At 38.5% G+C, this 19,661-nt stretch overlaps 1 protein-coding gene across 1 annotated transcript in view; it reads right to left on the reverse strand.

The window, feature by feature from the left end:
* The window catches only part of DOK7 (docking protein 7), a 64,067-nt gene that overhangs the window by 12,339 nt on the left and 32,067 nt on the right, over positions 1-19,661 (reverse strand). Inside the window, exon 8 of the mRNA XM_035547276.1 lies at positions 2,059-2,101. Coding sequence (XP_035403169.1) covers positions 2,059-2,101 — 43 coding nt within the window. The remainder of the gene's footprint in view (positions 1-2,058; positions 2,102-19,661) is intronic.

The raw sequence follows: 19,661 nt of genomic DNA on the forward strand, positions 1-19,661 counted from the left end.
GAGGCACTCGAGCAAAAATTGCTGAACAGTTCATGTGGACACCTGTAGTACTAAAAGAGGTGTGTTGGCATTTGTATGAAAAAAAAAAAAAAAGTATGAAAAAAAATATACAACCCTTTATGTGATAGAAATAAAATATGCTTGTGGATATTGGTACTAGCAAACAATAAAACTGTGTTGGGTCACTATAACATTGCACACACATTAGTAAAGGTAACTTGCCATGTAGTGTGCAAGCCAATTTTGAAAGTAGTTTTCTCAAATTAGTATGCTTCTATGTTATCCACAAAAAATGGATTAAAAAACATGAGAGAGACAGAAAAGTTCTAATGCTTCTCCTTTAGTCCAATATAACTGTTTGCATTACGGCTCAGCACCAAGGGACATTAAGTACATGCCCAGAATTATGCAAAACACTGAAAGGCTACAGTATTATTTTGAAAGCTTTGCAACACCAAGTTTAACTACACTTGAAATGTTCACATATATAAAAACAATACTTCCAAATAGAACATTTGAGGATAATAAAATGAGACAATGAGAGAAACCATGTTTTTTCCTTCTATTCCGAAAAGCTGTAAAGTATTGAAGAATAAAGTTCTACAGGTATACATAGTAACAGAATCACAGGAGGCTATTTGAGAGCTGAAGACCCCACAAAGATGGCTAAAAACTTCAGCTGCTGTATCCACCTAAAGCATTTTATATGCATTCCAACAAATATTTGTTTCTTTTCCTAGTGTACCAGATATGAAAAATGACCCATTTTTTTCCAGTGTTGCATCTTCCCTTTTTGTTGATCTTAAAAGCTGGCTTCTATCTGCATTTCCAGTTTGCTTTTGATAAGTTTTTTCAAAACATCTAACTCCTTCACCTGCATGAATACCCTGAGATTAAGTTCTCAGCAGATCTTGTTTGCATGCACACTTAATTTGCCACTGACCTCAATGTAGAAATAATATTGTACCCACCACACCAAGCTATAGACGCAAGTTCCCCTACATTTACACACACATCATAAGAATTGCTCTGGTTTCCTTGGGTTGATTAGGGGACTAGAAACCTGAATATTAGATGGAAAAATAAAATTAGATGTAATGATCCAATTTGTGCTTCTACTTAGACCTCTATAAATCAAGAGTAATTCCACTGACTCGAGTGGAATAACTAGGAATAAGATCTGCGACATGCTTCTGGATTTTCTCCTGCTAAGACAAACAAAGGAATAGAATTACTTATGACCTTCTTCAAAGACACCTCCTGATCCTAAGAATCTTACTGGATTTGTTCACACAAGCATCAGTCAGCTATTTTTTTTTTATGTATTTGCCAAGGTTTTTAAATTAATAAAGAAACCCAAGCACGAAGTAGTGTTCTTTTGGAAGTAGGGTACATGACAAATTTAGTGTATCTATTGAATTATCAAGTAAATAGTTAATGAATACAAAGATCTTTAAGAAACTAAACAACTTCCCTGCACAGATCTCTCAAAGAACGAAATGGAAACAGTATACAAAACCAAGCATACTTAAAGCCTTACAAAATGTTATGTGTGAAGCAAAATGATGATGTAATTTACTGACTGTCTGTCAGTCAGCAGTTTCATGGGCATAAGAGAAGCCACTCCATATTGCCTCTGTTAAGCATCCATTCCTGTGGTTTTTTGTTATTTAGAAAACTAGTTATATACACAAAACATATAAATCAAGCTTGCCTTTGATGTTAGTATAGCCTAAAAGAACTTCATCTTGACTTTGAGAATGTAAGCAGGAAAAGCAATAAATAACTTTCTATAGAAACTGACACGTTTGAACCTCTTTACATTATAAAATGGTGGGAACAATCAAATACATTAATCTTTACAATAGAAGATACTACAGATTACAATGTACTTCATAAATGTCAGTCTCAGGAATAGCAGCAGCAAAACCCACCACAAGCACGATGCTTCTCAATACAGTCTTTAGTTCTACTTCCATGTCTGCTGTTCTGCTGATCACTGTTTGGGACCATTTGGGCATCATTTTTTAACAAAACAAATAACTAAGTGGTTCCTACCTGGTATAGCTGGTAAGACTCCAGACTGTAATATTGCTGATCCCTAAAGAAAACAGAAAATTTTAGAATGAAAATCTTTACATGCAATAGAAATTTTACGAAGTATAGGAAGAATGGAAGAGAAAACACTTCACCATTGCAAAGGCTTAACACATGCTGTTCAAATCCAGAACACACACAAAAGTGTTCACACCTGAAGGTGCTTAGAACAGGAATAATTTGTGAAACCCTCATGTACTAGTAAAAAGCAAACTAACTTTGCTTTGGTTGCTTTACAACTGCTGCAGCAAGCTCAATGAGGCTTAGCACAATTGAATCAGTCCTGAACTGAACTACAAAAAGCAAAAAAATTTGGTATTCAGACACAGCTAGCACTGAGTTGGAGTAACAGATTAATGAATTAACAGATTAATTAAGGCCATGTCTATATTAGCTTAAAGTGGTAGGTGCTGTGAGCAGACCAAAGTTGGGTGTGCTTGTCCCAGCTGCATAAAACCAGCACATTTTATTTTGGAGCTCAGATCAATTTCAGACTGCCTACAAATCCCACCAGAGACATCAGGGTCTTTCTAGAAAAGCTTTGGGCCATCTCAGCTACTTCACATTACTGGTATCGTGCTGGTACAATGGCAGCTGAGGCACATCAAAGCAGGCAGCCTGAGTACCAGTGCCCATCCACACCCAACAGTAAGCACCAAAATATGCAGGCCAGATTTTTCTCAGCTACTCTACGTCATTTAAAGATGATCTGGAGGATGCTCTGGCACTTTGATCTCCAGACAGCATCAAGGCTGCTCCTGCACTAAAACATCAAGGTAGGCTGTGAAGCCAGCCCACTCTATGCTGCGGATCACCACTCTGCCAAGGAGATCTCTTTACTTCTGGGATATTGGCAAGAGCAATAATTCATCATTGCGATCTATTCTTTTTGATTAATAAATGCTCTTTTGAACTTCGAAGTGGAGAAACACTATATGCTTCCTAGAGCTAAGCAGTAACACTGCTTAATTCCAAAGCAGTAAAATTTTGTTTTATGTTAACACCTGGCATCGGTTCTCTTAATCTAAACACACAGACTTTCCTGTGACCTCTGATATGTTTCCTGTGCTTTCCTATGAACTGGTAGCTTTTGAGAAGCTATCAGGACTTTATATGTACTACTTATCTTCACCTCTGTACAAGCACTGTGTTAACTTTCCCAAAATTTCCCAACAGAAAACAAAATAGTTTATTTATGTACTAAAAAGTTCAAGCCATACTAATTCCTGCACAAGGTCTTCTTAGAGCAAACATATTAAGATGTAAAGCTTATTACATAATGCATTGCTTAATTCAGAACAAGGTGACACCACTGAACAGCAAGATGGAAGGAATAGAATTTCACAGTATTCACTCCACCTGAAAAAAAAAAATAAAAATCTAAGCACAGAAATTCCCAGAAGCAATACTTTCTGTGAAATTATGTGTCAGGATGCTTTCAAGTGGTGATGTAGCTTCTGATTCAAGAATCAGAGATTATTTTCTTGATGGTATATTAATCACTTTAAGGCTTCCTTTTGTTTACTACTTCAAAAACTCTTTTTCTGAGCTGCCTTCCATTTTTCAGAAACTATAAATGTGACATACAAGAAAAACTGTCAGAGTTAGCAACTCTATCCAACTTCACTTAATGCAAGTGGAAAGACTCTTTGGCTTTGATGGAACTTGCACTGAAGTGGAAAAAGATTAGAAAAGATTACTGTGATTCTGCTTCACACAATAAAATACACATTAAAAGAGCTTCATTGGATCATTGGGGGTGTAAGGATTTTTTTGAATGCCATTTTGATATCCGCAACACAAAACAGCCTGGAATAGTAGCATAGCACACATCAGACAACAGACCAGCCTGATCCTATTGCAGACATGGAATCTCCAGCCTCAGCGTTTATGCAGCTTTTATGCTAGCAGTATGTTTTAACATAAGAGACACTGAATGTGAGCAACTGTTTAGAGTGGAAAGGGGGTGGAGGGATCAGAAACATAGCCCAGATTTCATTTCTGAAACAACAACAAAAAAATCATCCTGCAGTATTTTGGAAAAAAAAATATAAAAAATAATTAAAAAATAATAATAATTTAACCATATGGAATGTTTTTTGTTCCTATAGTTACTGTGTGCCATCACAGAAGATGCTGATTTCAGCAGGGGAATATGCATACTTATCTGCTCAGGTAACATACAGAAGACTTTGTAATCCAATGTGAGTAATATCGTGTATATTTAGGTAACATAATATTTTTCTGTTACAATAGAATTTCTACATTTTTTGTCTCTGTTTTTTATATCAGACTTCAAAAAAACATTTCTCCTGCCTCCAATAATTTATTATGGGTATATTAATATAGAATACAAAAAAAAAAAAACTGACTTTTTTTGTGTCTGTGGATGTAAAACAGATTATGTTGTCTTGAAGGTAATACCTGCTAGTTTAGTTAAAGAAATAGAAAGTGGCAGGCTGCAGTGTTGAAATGCATAAAATTCAAATCTTGCTAATAAGAAAGGATCTCACAACTTTCTTGCAACTTTTTGCTTTTACAAAGGAGTATTTTTGTAACTTGGGGGGTAGGGGAGAACCATATGTTTATCATTTCACAAAGTCAACCACAAATTGTTTGGAGAGGGGGAAAAAGTCTTTATCTTCCTCCCTTTTTCCTCTAGACTCATTATCTGCACAGCCTTGCTGTCATTCAGGGCTTGTGCTTGATGCATGAAACTAGATAGCAAGTCTGAAAATATTTTTAACTCTTTTCCCATAAATGCATTGCACATCAGAATATCATAAAATATGGTAAAAACATGGATAGAAATAAAGGATAGAAAGCAGAAAACCTGCAAGGAGATGGAGAGCTCTTTAAAGAAAGAAGGTACTTTGAGTCTTTGTTTATTCTTTGAGCCTCCCAGAGAGGAGAACTCTTTCAGCATTACAGCTCTTACAAGCAACAGTGATGTAAAGAAACAAATATTTTTACTAGAATTGGTTTTCTCCTCAATTTATAGCAAAGTTATTATTTGCAAAATAGCACTGCCTCCTACTTGCTAACTATCGTTTTTCCCCCTTTAAGTCCAAATTGTAACTACTTGATTTACTTGCAAATTAAGTTTTGCCCTTTTTCCCTCCTCTCAACATTGAGTAAGTCTAGTACTTCTGCAAGAAACAGAAGGATTGAAAAGTTAGCAATGCTGAATGTTTCAGCTGCAGAAACTTTGATTTTTAACTCACATTAAGCAGCACAATGCCAAACAAAATAAAAAATCAACATGAAGTTCAGACCTCTGAATGTGAGTGCAGCATTCAAACCATCATTTTCTATTTATTCTGCACATCATATATCATATGGAAATAGCCAAATATTAAAGAGATGTCACCTTGTTAACATATGTGCAGTTTGTTCAACAATGGAGTCTTATTTCATGACTGGAATTCCTAGTCACTCTTACAAAATAAATTCTAAATAGTTTTTCATAAGAATGTATGGGTTAGGTGGGTAAGATAAGAAAACTGATGAAGACTAGACAAATAATACCAAACAAATATACCTTCAAACTCATTATTACAAGATTAGATCACACCTGACAAAAAGATGCAAAAGGGCTGGCAGAAGTTAGATGTGTGAAATTTCATCAGATATGGGACACTGATAAAATATTTTTGGAATTATAGTGAATAGATGGAAGACAACAAATAAACAGAAGAATCAGATGTGATTAGATTAAAAAAAAAAAAGTCAAAGATAATAACAAAAAATAAAAGCAATCTTTTGTTATCAAGTGATTTTTCCAGACTATAAAGTTGTTGTTTTCATTTTCATTTCACTGCATTTATTCTATTATTTCTGCAACTACGAGGCCTCCTGTCACAATCCTTAATAAGAGAGAAACTCCACTAACTTACAGTGGCTGCTGCTGAGGCAACCCAGTAGAAAGAATGAGATTAGCGACTTAAAAGTTTTTTTTCATTCTACATAACAAAGACAAAACATGCTTTGGTCTGTAGGAAACAAAAAAAATAAATTATTATGGCATAACGTACAGGTGTAAGTGCATGGTTTTCAAATGCAGAGTATAATACAGAACTCAAACTACCATTAAGCCAAAGAAGAAAATGAGTAAGTGACCTCACTCAGATAACATGCTTTTGTTATGCCTGATATGATATTCAGACAATAATTAATGATGAGAGTATCTAAATCCTGGAAATCTACTGCTACTTGTAATATAATTTAGGTTAAACATCATTCTAATGTGGATTCTTTTATCTGTGACCCACGAGCTGAGTGCTGAAATATGTGATGCATGGTTGTTAGTTCAAACAACCTCACCACTACAACACCCACAGTAAACGGATATGTACCACTTGTATATCACACATCATGAACTACATGTCCAGGGCTATTTTAACTCTGGTAGTGATCTGGCTGCTGTCAGATGACATTCATTTTTGATGTTCTGCTTCCAAATAACTTGGGTAGGGTTCAATGATAGATGTTAAGAGAACCACTAGTTTGATACGCTGGATCATTATTCATAGATTAGCTCTGTTGCCCTAAACAGCTGAACAGAATCTAAGCTTTGGCATTTATTTGTGTGTGTGTGTGTGCGTGCAAATAACCATCACAATTATTTTTACAATAAAAAATGGATTATTTTTTCTTATGCATATTTGATATATCTCTCTCCTTTTTTTTTGTTTTTTGTTTCATTTGATTTTATTCAAAGTTTGATTCACTTTAAATTCCATGAAATACATGTTTTTCTAAATCAGTCCTCATTTAAAAAAAAAAAAAAAAAAAAAACAGACACAAATACTGTCCCATTTAAAGAGCAACACGTCTACATTTCTCTACATACACAAATCACTCTTAAGGCTAATTCCTCCTACTACTGGCTCTGAGGGTATAAAACACATATTCTCAAAGAGCCAAAAGATTTTTGTTTCATATTTTTAAACATGGCTGATAAAAAGGGAGGAAGCCATGCTTCCAAGAAAGAGTAGATCAGCTTCTGTAGTTTGCAATGCTGAGCTGGTCTCCATCGTCACTGGCAAGAGAAATGAAATGCCATTTGCCTGATTACTGTCAACATTTCAGACACACCTCATCAGCCACAGCTTATGTCATTCCCTTTGCGTATCTTTGGAACTAAAGCTTTGCTTTCAGCTCATCTAAGTTTTTTATAGCTCCGTTATTCTGAACCTAGTAAGAGCTAGATGTACAACGGTTTAAGTGTCATTTGCATTTGTTTATGCATATCTATGAAGCTTTGCCACAGCCTGGATCCTCATACTGGAAGAAAGGCTCAACATAAATGAGAAGACCCCATCTTCTTTCTTGGAAAGAGGAAGCAGTGATAGGAGCAATTATCTGCACTCAGATTTTTATCCTGCACATATCAAAAATACACTCATAATTGGAGAAGATGGATTGCAACACTGTCCAGCCGCTTACTTTTCAGGAAGATTATGACCTAGATTTTTTCCTCTTCTCCCTCCCCCTACTTTTGAAGCCACTGTGCTTTATCAATGCCATGCAAAACATCCAGTTATTCAATAGAAGACCATCAAAATCATGACTCAGAATCCATGGGAGGTCACTGAAAAGAGAAAAACGAAGCAGACTTCTCTAACAATGAACATTCTCATGCCTGCTGTATACAGCTGATGGCCCTTCATCGGTATCCCTGTGGTTGCTTCACATAATTTGTATGTAGAAGGAGGCAGCAGATTGCAGTTATGTTTATGACTATAGCATCTTGAGCTGTGGGCAACTTCAAAAAAGGAAGCAAAGGATTCAATGGGAAATCCTGAGTGAGGATTTTGAAATTAGCATCACAAAAATACAAAATTCTAAACTGCTTTTAGAAAATGGAAAAGAAAATGCCTCGAACGTGTCCAAAGTTCTGCAAAGCTCAAATACTTCAGCAAAAATAAATCAGTTCCTAATGAAACTCACAGCTAATGTACTTTTGTCATGAGGATTAAAGGCTATGACTTATTCTTGGAGCAAATCAAAAGAAAAGTTTAAAGCTGAAATGCCTAGGCTGCCACGGGGAAAAAAAAAAAAAAAAAAAAAAGAGTTCCCAGGAAAGGTCAATAAATATGGACATGTGGAGCAACCTTTAAAGGTCATCTGCTTTGCTGGGCTGTTTCACAATGCCCAGCAGTTGATCAGGTTCTGAACAGACAATACAAAATTATTAAACTCTACAGTCTTTCGTAACAACTCCAAATGAAACAGAAACTCCAGACCATGGCATGCTTCAGGTGCAGGGCTCCAATTTCAGCCACAAACTTCTGATTACTCAGCTTCATCTGTCGCAAGCCAACTGCTGGCTTACGGAAGGATTGCTGAAGTCAGTTCAGAAACATCTCAGTTTGCTCAGCCAAACCTAAACATCAGCTATTTTCTGGAGCATGAAGCTGATGATTTTAGTGGCACCAGCAAGCAGTGCCCTGTGTCACATTAAAATGTGCCTCCTAAAACCTGCGGAATAGTCACAGCCCAACTAACCCACAGGTTAGAGATGTTGTTTAAACCAAAAGAGATGAAAAAGAATTAAAAGTATCGTTTAGTGCTAGTCTAGATCTGTGTGCTGTTCTTATATTTTTACAGAGGAATGCTTCAGTGGTGACTTCAAACTATTGTGCCAGTCACAGGCCTTTGTTGAGAGGGGCCCTCTGCTTCTTGCTGTGGGCCGTGAGCCATTTGCCACAATACGACCACTGACATCATACTGCAGCTCTGAAAATGACACACTACAAGATCATAGAATATTCCAAGTTGGAAGGGACCCACAAGGATCATCAAGTCCAACTCCTGGCTCCACACAGGACCACCCAAAACTCAGACCACATGTCTGCGAGCGTTGTCCAAATCCTTCTTGAACTCCAGCACTTTGGGGCCATGACCACTGCCCTGGGGAGCCTGTCCCTGTGCCTGACCACCCTCTGGGTGCAGAACCTTTCCCTTAAAGCCAGCCTGACCCTCTCCTGTCCCAGCTCCATGCCATTCCCTCGGTTCCTGTCACTGTCCCCAGAGACCAGAGCTCAGCGCCTGCCCCTCCGCTCCCCTAGTGAGGGAGCTGCAGGCCGCCATGAGGCCCACGAAAGTACTGTCACCAGCATGCAACAGTCCAGCAGGACAACATAAACAATCCTTCTCTTTATTATCCTCTGTTCGCTTAAGACAGTAAGAAAGCCTGGGCTGAGCCTTCTGCCATGGCTGCCACAAAAGCCAGTACCTGGACCCAGCTGCCCAGCTTCCACCCGACATGAAAGCCTTTTCCAGCCAGTGGCCATAGCCCCGAATTTCAGATGGTAGAGTCTGGGTTGCAATGCTGAAGGGTCAAATTTCGTGCCCTGCTACCGATATGGTACTGGCACGAGGAAGCTGACACAGCAACAAGTAATGTGGTTTGTTCTTGTTTTGGTATTCAAAAATGGACCTAGAATTAGTATATACCAAAGAGTCACACTAGTCCTGTGCCAAACTGGACTGTAATGCAATTAATTACATGGTCACATATCATCTTTTCCATGGGACATCTGCCCCATTCACTGCCTAAGAGAGACACGTGTTGGTAAAATCAAGACAGCAGGAGCAACTGTAAATCTGTCAATTCCTTAACAGTAAAGGGTTTAGCTTTTCAACCTAAATAACTTCCTTTTAACATCACACATTACATGCAAAAGTGTTTAGGCAGAATGCTAAAGGAGACAGCTATGCAATCCCAACAAATACATATAAAATAGCTGGTGTAAACACATCAGTGAAGTTTGTGTCTGTTTCCAGGCACTAACACAAGTCAAGCTTGCATATTTCTAGGCTAGACCAAAAAAAGTCAAGGGCACAAATATCTGACACAAACCAATAAAGCTCACCCTGAGCAGAGTATGAAGGCACACAACGCTAAACCATCAGAAATGGTCCTAGCACCAGTATCAGCTAGACATTTTTCCACGCTTGTGGTTACAGAGAAATGTCCCAAACCACAACAGCTTTTGAGATGTAAATAAAGACATTCCACCACCTCCCTCAAACAGAGATTCAGGGTATTTTTAGTCTTACATTTTTGAACTAATTTCATAAGGAGGTTTATTTTTAAGGTTTATTTTTCTTATAGTACTTAAAAAAAAAAAAAGCTATGTTGGTTCCAGATGATTGAATTCCCCTGGGAATTTGATCCATCTGTCCTTAACCACAGGGAAAAAATCAGCACTGATTTCTATGCAGGTAGAAGCACTTCTTTCTCTCAGGGAGCTGTTACAAGGATGGGTACGGTACAGTGACAAGCTGAAGAGAGAGATACTGCAGTAGCAAATCCTCAAGGTGGATCTATATAAGCCACTCCAGTCAGAAGGTGGACACTAATGATTATGAGTATTCCGGAACATAGGATCTCATCTAAGCTTCATGACAGACCTCACACCACAAAGACATTGGATTATGATCAGGACACCTTTCACCTCAGAGGACGGCTTTCATAGCAGGAGCTATGGCCAGGCTGAAGAATTCAACCAGCCAGAAGAAATGGCTAAGCAAGAGACAGCAAATTGCCTCTAAAATAATTTTTGTTCTCTGTATGTGAGAAACATGCCAAGAATTGATGCAGGAGTTAGAAAGCAGGAACTAAAAACAATTCTTCATAAGAAATAAAAACACCATATGCAAATGTCATAAGGTATATTCATCAAACACAACAGCTGGGGCATAGTACTTATCACCTCATTTCAGAGCACAGAACCCTGAACAAATACACCTATGAGCTGATGCTAGATATAGAATAAAATGCATTATTATCAGTCTTTACTGCCTCATCTTTCACCATTGCATAAAATCATTCTGCCATTCAGGACAAGAAAGACTCCTTACACAATTGCCAATAAAATAAACCATCAAGTACATTCAAGCTCTGAAATGGTAACTTTTTTTCTCCAGCTATGAGATTCCTCTCAAGAAACATTCAGATCTAAGATTCAGGGCAGATACTCCTGATATAGTCTTAAATTCAGCATATAATATATTCCTAAGGCCAAAATAAATACAGCAAATTCTTCCAGGCAGTAAAAATCAGGTACGTTGCCTTCCCCCTGACTTCTCAGCTGAGCTGTGGTGATTCAGAGTAGCAGAAGACCTGTTCTGGAATTTTATAAAAAAGAACAATTTTTAATTTAAGCATAAGACACTCAGCAGTTTTTCTAACTTGTGATAGTTTTGTCAACTTTTTAGGGATGTTTTCATAATAACATTACATTCCCTTTTCCCCTTTCAGAGCCTTGCTCAGCCAGTGTCTTGTTAGTTAAGCCACTCTCCTAAGCTACGTACAGAAACTCCAGCTGTGATGTTTAAGCAAAAGAGTTCAAATATGTATTTGTTCTGACTGTTGAAGGCTCAGCAGTGCACCCACAGCATTGCTTTAACCATTCACACTGTCACGGGTGAACATGAGTGCTGTTATTTGTAACACAGCTGAATTATAGTGTGTACAGTAACTTCAGCCATGCAGAAAGACAGAATGTGTTTCTCTTTTAGAAGTGGTAAGGACTTTATGAATGGATGGATGTTTATGAACAATAGAAATCAACATGGCTATAGGAGGTTACATATTGGTATCACATCTATCTTACAAAAAAAAAAAAGAAAGAAAAACACCTATGTTAACATGAAAAGATTATTTCAAAAAGGATTCAGTTCTGATGACGGGGCTTGGGGGGAATCTTCTATTTATGCAAAAAAAAAAAATCATATATATTTATATATATTATATACATACATATATTTGTATATAATAGAGACTGGCACTACTAAAGTCCTATCAAGTATAATAGACAGAAAGTCATACACACAAAGTCAAACACTTCCCTGTATTCCAGTTTAAATTCCATATATTCTAATTTCCAACAGGGGGTAGCATTACACTACTGCAAGAATATTTTATATTTAAAATACACTCAATTTCCCTGCATTTGCTGGTCTGAGCTTCCTTGTACAACAGATGCGTTAAATTCCACTCATTCTGTACCAAATGAAATCCACTCAGGGTAGAGACTCAGACAAAACTACTGTACCACTGAAAATAAGCCCCAGATGGGGCCCAAGTAGGTCCAAGTAAAAGCAGATTTTACTGCTCAGATAATAAGCAGTTTGGTTTCCTAACCCCATTCTTCTTGCTCTGTATGTAAAAGACACAGAAGAGGCAGGGTGTACACAGACAGGATGCAGCACCTCACACGATCCATCTCTTTCGTATTTTAAAGTTCACAAGATTAACAGTTCCACCACTGTGGATATCAGTAGCGCAGAAACACCTGTGAAATGTGGACAGCTTGACAAACGGAAAGTGTTTTTCTACATTTTCTTACAATAGCACATCCCAGAAATAACTGAGCTCTGATGCAGCAGGAACACTATCCCATTTCAAGATTTTAAAAGTCAATACGAAAGCACTGCTTAGCAGGAAGCTTGCAGCAACTGAACATAAATGCAAAGGACAGGCATTAACATGCACACACAAAGGGATTCAGATATTCTTGCCTTCTCAATTAGGAAAGGGTGCCTTATGGCAAATTTACACAGGAAGAGATGTATAAAACAAAAGCTCTAATAATTCATTCAACTCTTGGCCCAGAACCATTCCTTCTCTGATGAGGAAGGGGGATGACTTCAGCCAAAATGTGTAAGAGACATTTTACATGTTTCAAAGGAGTTCTTATGCAACTGTACTGAGAAGCATTCTAACTCACCACAACTATGCTTGTTAAAAAGTTCCCGATTAGCAGAAAATTAATTCCACATATTATACAAAAGTGCAGAAGGTTTTCCTTTTACACAGCTTTCTGCTTGCAACAAGACTGTAAAACCAAGTCATCTGTCCTTGAAGAAAATAAAGGGAACTCATGGATTCAACTACACCACAACAGCTACAGTGAAAAATGATAAACAAAGAAGGGCTGAAATATGGAAATATCTCAATGGCTAGCAAAGTAAAATCTCAAACATTTATGACAAATTAAACCTATGTCTACTGATTCTTAGAGATGAAGAAAGTTTATTTTAAGCTGTAATTACCATTTTGAAATGTTCACCTAGGGACTGCCCTAAGAAAGCTCTGCTGCTTCTTCCACTTCCCTCAAAGTGTTCGACAGTGAGAGCTTAGCTTGTACTTGCACTAAAAATACACTTGGGCCTGTTCTGTAGGCAAAGGAACCATGCCAAGTTGCATTAGACTAGCTATTTGATTCCTTCCTCCCAGCCCATTCCACATAAAGACATGAAGAAAAGAATCCTTGCTATAACCTGTGCATCCTGCTCCACACAAAGAGAGAACTAGAGTGGGCTTAATTATGAACCTATGAAGAATAAAGATTAAAGCCTTGCATACCATCTTTGCATTCATTTTCCTTCTTTTTCAATTGCAATCCCACATTTATAGCTAAGGTTAGTCAACTTCTGCCAGAAAAATGATTAACAAGATAATCAGTGGTCAACACTAGAAAGAAATGGATGGAACTAAAAGGACAAACAAGGGAGCGAAAGCTCAAAATAGTAAGATTAAGACAAGCCCAGCCATCACTGAAATTATGGTTTGTCAAAGGTAATGAAACTATAATTAAACTGCACAGCTTCAAAGGATACAGATACTTAACTATGCATGGGGGCTGCTAACAGGCTTTTCCTACATCGGAAAGCACTGCTATAAATTATTAGGTATAATTATTTCTGTAGCTTTCCAAAGCTTTCTATAGCAGTTATCTCCATAGCACATGTGTTCTGCTTAACTTTCAGTCTCAAGGAACGAGTTGAATTTGCAAACTTCATCTGGAAAAGTTTTGCCAGTGCTGCAGAGGATTCAGGTATACAGTTACGAGCCCTGATATAGCCCACTTAACATTTCTCTGTCCTTGCAATAAACCAGCTCTGGAAAAGGTTTATATTTCCTTAATATTTTCCGGTCTTGAATTTCTTGTGCATTCAAAATTGCTTCCAATCAGCATTGAATTAGCAGAGGATTCCACAGAATCCAAACTACTACAAAGGATGTGGCTAGGGGAGAAGGAACACGGCCAAAGCTCATGTCCCACTGATTCCCAGCTGTTGAAACAGTCATTTCAGTTGACTGACAGCTGGCTGCTGCAGTTTATGCTGCGAATAGCGCGATATCCTCATGTGACAAGACTTAGGAGCACAAAGTCTCTTTCAAAGCCCCTTTTCCATCCACTCTTTGGACTTGTGTGGGAATGTCCTGCATCAGACAAAGTCTCATGGACCGCTTTCTTTCATCTGTCCTGGTTTAGGAAAGGCAGCATGGAAGCACATAAAAACTAAAGCAAAGGGAGGTATAAATGCAGAGCAACAGAGAGGCTTTACTGCAGCCTAGAATCTGTACATAACACTCTGGCATTCACTTACCCCATCCTGGCTGTCATTTATCACATGGATCACATTAACCGTCACTTGTTTTGATCTTAACAGCCCCAACCTACCCCAGCAAGCTCAGCCTAACTTTTACACGCACAAAAAATGTGTGTTGTGGCAGACACTGATGCACCAAACTTCACTGGAGCTGAAGCAGATGGGATGGAAAAGGAACAGTAGTTGCTCCACGTAACATTTTTCCTACACTTCTGTCCTATGCCTGTGGGTGGGATTACTCCCTGAAGCAAGTTCAAGATTTTCAAGGGATCCTTCAACACTTAAGATGTTATTACCCTAGCAAGAATGGCCAGAACGCAGGGAAGTCCATCCCTTCATAACATCATTTAAGAACGGTACAGAAAGGTTGTGTGCAACTAGTAAGAAGTGGGGTAAATAGTATTTTTTTTACACTGTAAAAGGATTTGCTCAGTTGCCGTAACTTTAAGGTTTTGTTGTGTCACCTTAGTTCTGGCTTAGATCTGAGTTTAACCAGCACCAAAGAAACTCAACAGTCAGTATCTACGTACTTAAGATGGGTCAAGCTGACTAGCTGAAATACTCAGCTGCAGACACCTTGAACTGCTCCACAAGTTCCCTGTGGCTCTCACACATTGGACTTTTACCTATTCCCTAGTCAGGCAAAACTGCTTTTGACATCAAAGAAAAAAAAATATAATAATAATTAAAAAAAAAAAAAAGATGCAATATGCCTCTCCATAGTCATTATAGTCATTTAAGGACATGCGTCTCTAGATTCTGAAGACACATTTCTCCAGAACACAGAAATTCTTTATTGGATAAGGATGTCGCCAGCTTTTATGTTTTTCTTTTCTTCCTCTGTTGTTGCAACTTTGCTTGAACTTTAGTCCTGTTCTCGAGCATGTTCTTGATATCTTAGACCTTTCTAAATGCTAAAAAAATACCTCAACCCTCTAATTAATCCCATGTTTATAAAGAACTGATTTTCAACAGCCATGTCCTCAGATTCTAAATCCACTGAGTGCAAAGGTTCCTGCATTAATAACTTCTTCCAAGTAATGCTGCAATTCTTGAAAGACCCCATTCTTCAAGTTCTATGTCACACAAAACTTTTCTGTGGAGATAATATATTCGGTGCCACTACTCTGATCTTTCTCATTTACTAGAAAATGGCTCTGAACTATTTCTTGAAGTTATTAAAATTAGTGATAGACTTTCCAGCATGTCAAAAAAAAAAAAAAATGTAGAGCAGCTGCTCCATCTTGGCAGGTTGATTTTCTTCTTTAGTAACTCTTATTAATGAGTTCCTTCTCTGTTCACAGCTCACATGAAAGGCAAACAACTTTCTGGCTCTCTCACTGCAGCCTGGAAAACATCAGATTTAATAATAGATTTAGCACTTGGATAGAATTGTCCATATTCAAAGCACTGTAGAAACACCCTCTGATCAATCCTGACAATAGCCTTGGTAAGCAAATATTATCCAGATACAGATTCACAGACCAAAGGTGGTCAGAGCCATAGTAATAAGACCATAATGCAAAATTTCTGGATCAGTCCAAATCTCAAATTTCTTCTCTCTCTTGCACACCCTGGGATTTCCATCCTGTTAAAAGTGAGAGAAAACCCAAAACACTGTCATCTGCACTTCACCATCACAAATTCCTACCAGGAGTCTGCCTTAGACCACTGGCTTTACAGCATAGCTACCAAGTTCATAAAACACATCAAACATTAAGCCAGGCAGGGCAAAAACACCAAACTTTAGGATGGATTCCCTCTGTATTTCCTGAGGTCCGGAACAATAGACCCCAGCTGTCTAGTCTCTGCTATGTGGAATTATGAAGAACTGTCTTTCTTTTCTCCTGTAGGCACATCTCCTAGCCTTTCAGCAGAAGTATTTGCAACTATGATAATAAAGCAATACATGAAATTGCAAGGCAACTTTAAAACAGTCCTTTTTGAAAACTGTTGGGGTACATATTGGTTTTGTTCCTATACTAGAATGGCTTACCCACGTTTTCTGTCTGTTCTGCCTAAGGAAAGTATTCCTTCTGTTATGATCGTATATACTCCAATGATTCATTCTTCAAATTCATTTCAGTGCATTTTTTGGTGGTGGTGGTGGTAGTCGATTTCTTTGTGTAGCACGTAATAATGTCATCTTCAGTAGGTTTGTTGGCACAACTGCTATGATTTTGCTAACCAATGCAAAAATCACATTGCCCATATGTTGTTACCATATTATTAAACTTTGCTAAGCCAATATTAGAAAACATTATTTGCTCTTTATGAGCCAAGTAGTATGACTTGGTATAGGGTTGAACATTTCTGTTAGAAACAGTAACAATTTACTTATATCACAACCTGTACACAACAGATAGTTTATGGATCTAATCTGACCACTACAAATCTATATCATAGAATGGTCTGGGTTGGAAGGGAGCTTAAAGATCATCTAGCTCCCACCCCCCTGCCATGGGCGAGGACACCTCCCACCAGACCAGGTTGCCCAAAGCCCCATCCAGCCTGGCCTTGAGCACTGCCAGGGATGGGGCATCCACAGCTTCTCTGGGCAACCTGTTCCACCGCCTCACCACCCTCAGAGCGAAGAATTTCCTCCTAACATCTAATGTAAATCTCCCCTATTTTAGTTTAAAGCCACCCGCCCTTGTCTTATCACTGCACCCCCTGACAAAGAGTCCCTCCCCAGCTTTCCTGCAGCCCCCTTTAGGTACTGGAAGGCCGCTGTAAGGTCTCCCCAGGGCCTTCTCATCTCCAGGCCCAACTTCCCAACTTCCTCAGCCTGTCTTTATACGAGAGGTGCTCCAGCCCCTTGATCTTCCTTGTGGCCCTCCTCTGGACTTGTTCTAACACATCGAAGTCCTTCTTGTGCTGGGGGCCCCAGAGCTGAACACAGGGCTCCAGGTGGGGTCTCACAAGAGCAGAGCAGAGGGGGACAATCCCCTCCCTCGCCCTGCTGGCCACACTGCTTTTGATGCAGCCCAGGACACAGCTGGCTTTCTGGGCTGCAAGTGCACATTGCTGGCTCATGTTGAGCTTCTCATCAACCAACACTCCCAGCTCCTTCACCTCAGGGCTGCTCTCAGTCCATTCTCTGCCCAGCCTGTATTTGTGCTAGCAGATATCATCAGCCCACTTGACAGTATTTCCACAGATATCATGAAGTATTTAGTGTATCGCGCATCTTGAATTCCCCAAACTAATTCCCCTCGTATGCGTTGTCATGGATCATGGAAGAATGTAAGCAGTTTGTGTAATTTTGGTGGAACACATTTCATCCTTTTAATTTCCATACTCGCAGTTTTAAGTGGCTCTGTAAGAAAGAGTTGGTAGGAAAGGCCCTACAAGCACCGAGCATCTATTTTCACTCCTCCTATCTACTGGCAGTGAGCTGCTGTCAAATCTCCAGACATCCCATCTGAATGATTGCTATCCAGCTGACACTCACCCATTCCTTCTCTGTGCCATGCAATTACTTTAGTATCAGTAACTTTTAATCAAAGCAGGGTATTTTCTGCTTAGCCTTCTTCAATCCATGATCTTAAAAATATAACATTGATAAAAATTACAATCAATTTACAAAAAAGCAAGTCAGTAATTGAGATTTTTTTAAAGTAACTTTTTTACGACGTTACAGGAGGAAATGAACTGCTTGGGAATCAAACCTAGGAATCAGTCTGGGGCTGACACTGGAGCTATTCACTTCCCTCTGAGTATGGTGCAACTTAATCCACCCTCTCCCAGTCCTGTTGTGGTATCTGCCTCCCCAGGTGAATTCTACTTTCACCTTTTAGAAAATGAAGATGGAAAATGTTGTCTGCTAACATTTTAGAGGATTCTCTAGACTTTTTCCAGAAATAAATGGATGTATATGAGAAAGAAAAAGAAAGAGAGAGAGAAAGAAAAAGAGGGAAAAAAATCTTCCACTTTTCCATTTTGGCCACATTCCCAGCAATCTGCTGAGTCTCTCTACAACTGGATCAAAAACAAAAACCCTGCAAATCCTACATTCCAAAAGGAGTAATTTTTTCCAGCTTTCGTTGTCAGATTCCTCCTCCTTCAAAACATTTATTTCTCTCTCTCTTCAGATAAGCTATTGCTCTCAACAGAGGAAGAAGTAGTCATCAGCTGTAGTAATAATAAAAGCTGTTATCCAGCTCGATTGTATTTAGGGGAGGAAGTAGATTTGCCCATTTGTTCATTATGATGGGTATGAAAGGTCAATACTGTGGTTTATCAGTATCTTCGTTGGCTGTCTGACAGAAAAGCAATCCAGCAACATTTCTGTTTGGTACAGAAGAATGAGTTCTCCTGAGCTATGTTGTCTACATTCTGAGCATGTAGGAAAGATGCTCTCTTCTCTAGATTATTAATACCGTTTCACTTACCAGTGCTTCTCTGGCAGGTACCTCCTTTCCCACTGCAGACCACAGGGTGTCTGTTTCACTTTAGTGCCTGATCCCAAGAAGTGCTAAGAGCTTAATTCTTGCTATTCTGAATTCAGATTTGAATCTTTACTCCTAGCACAAATGCTGGAGATTCTTTTGTGATAGATGAGCTGGAGAGTGTCTCCAGTATAATTTGTTAAATAAGAGGTAAGTGGCAAAAGCAATCTGCACAATTGTTGTAGGGTGCATATATCTTCTATTTCACCATGATATCTCAAATCCAGAGTTGTACCCATTAAGTGACCTTCTTAAGCAAAGCCATCTACATGAAAATTTCTATTCTAAAATAGAAATTTATATTCTAAAAAAAAATCATTTTCTAAAGGTCATCTATATAAGCCTTTACCAGCAAGAACAAAGTAAAAAGGAAGCTTGGTCTCTTGGTTATTTGGGGGTGAAGACTGTTGCCAATAAGTGTTTAGTATTGTTCTATTGCCATTGTTTTGTGCAAGAAAAAAATAAATCATCATCCTTCCCCTATGAACTGCTAATAAGGAACATCTTAAAACAGTGCATAAGCAGACCCAACAGCACTTTGGTAAGATGAAGGCTGTTAACTCCATGGCATACCTGGGGTCCTGGCCAAAACCAGAAAAGGGAAAACAAAACAAAAGCTCTGAGCCTGACACTTCCCCTCACATATTTTCTGCTCTTTCCTCTGTCAGTTTCAACTGGAGAACATATTTTTCCTCCAATCTT

Source organism: Cygnus atratus, chromosome 4 (genome assembly GCF_013377495.2).
Source record: "Cygnus atratus isolate AKBS03 ecotype Queensland, Australia chromosome 4, CAtr_DNAZoo_HiC_assembly, whole genome shotgun sequence".
Taxonomy (NCBI): domain Eukaryota; kingdom Metazoa; phylum Chordata; class Aves; order Anseriformes; family Anatidae; genus Cygnus; species Cygnus atratus.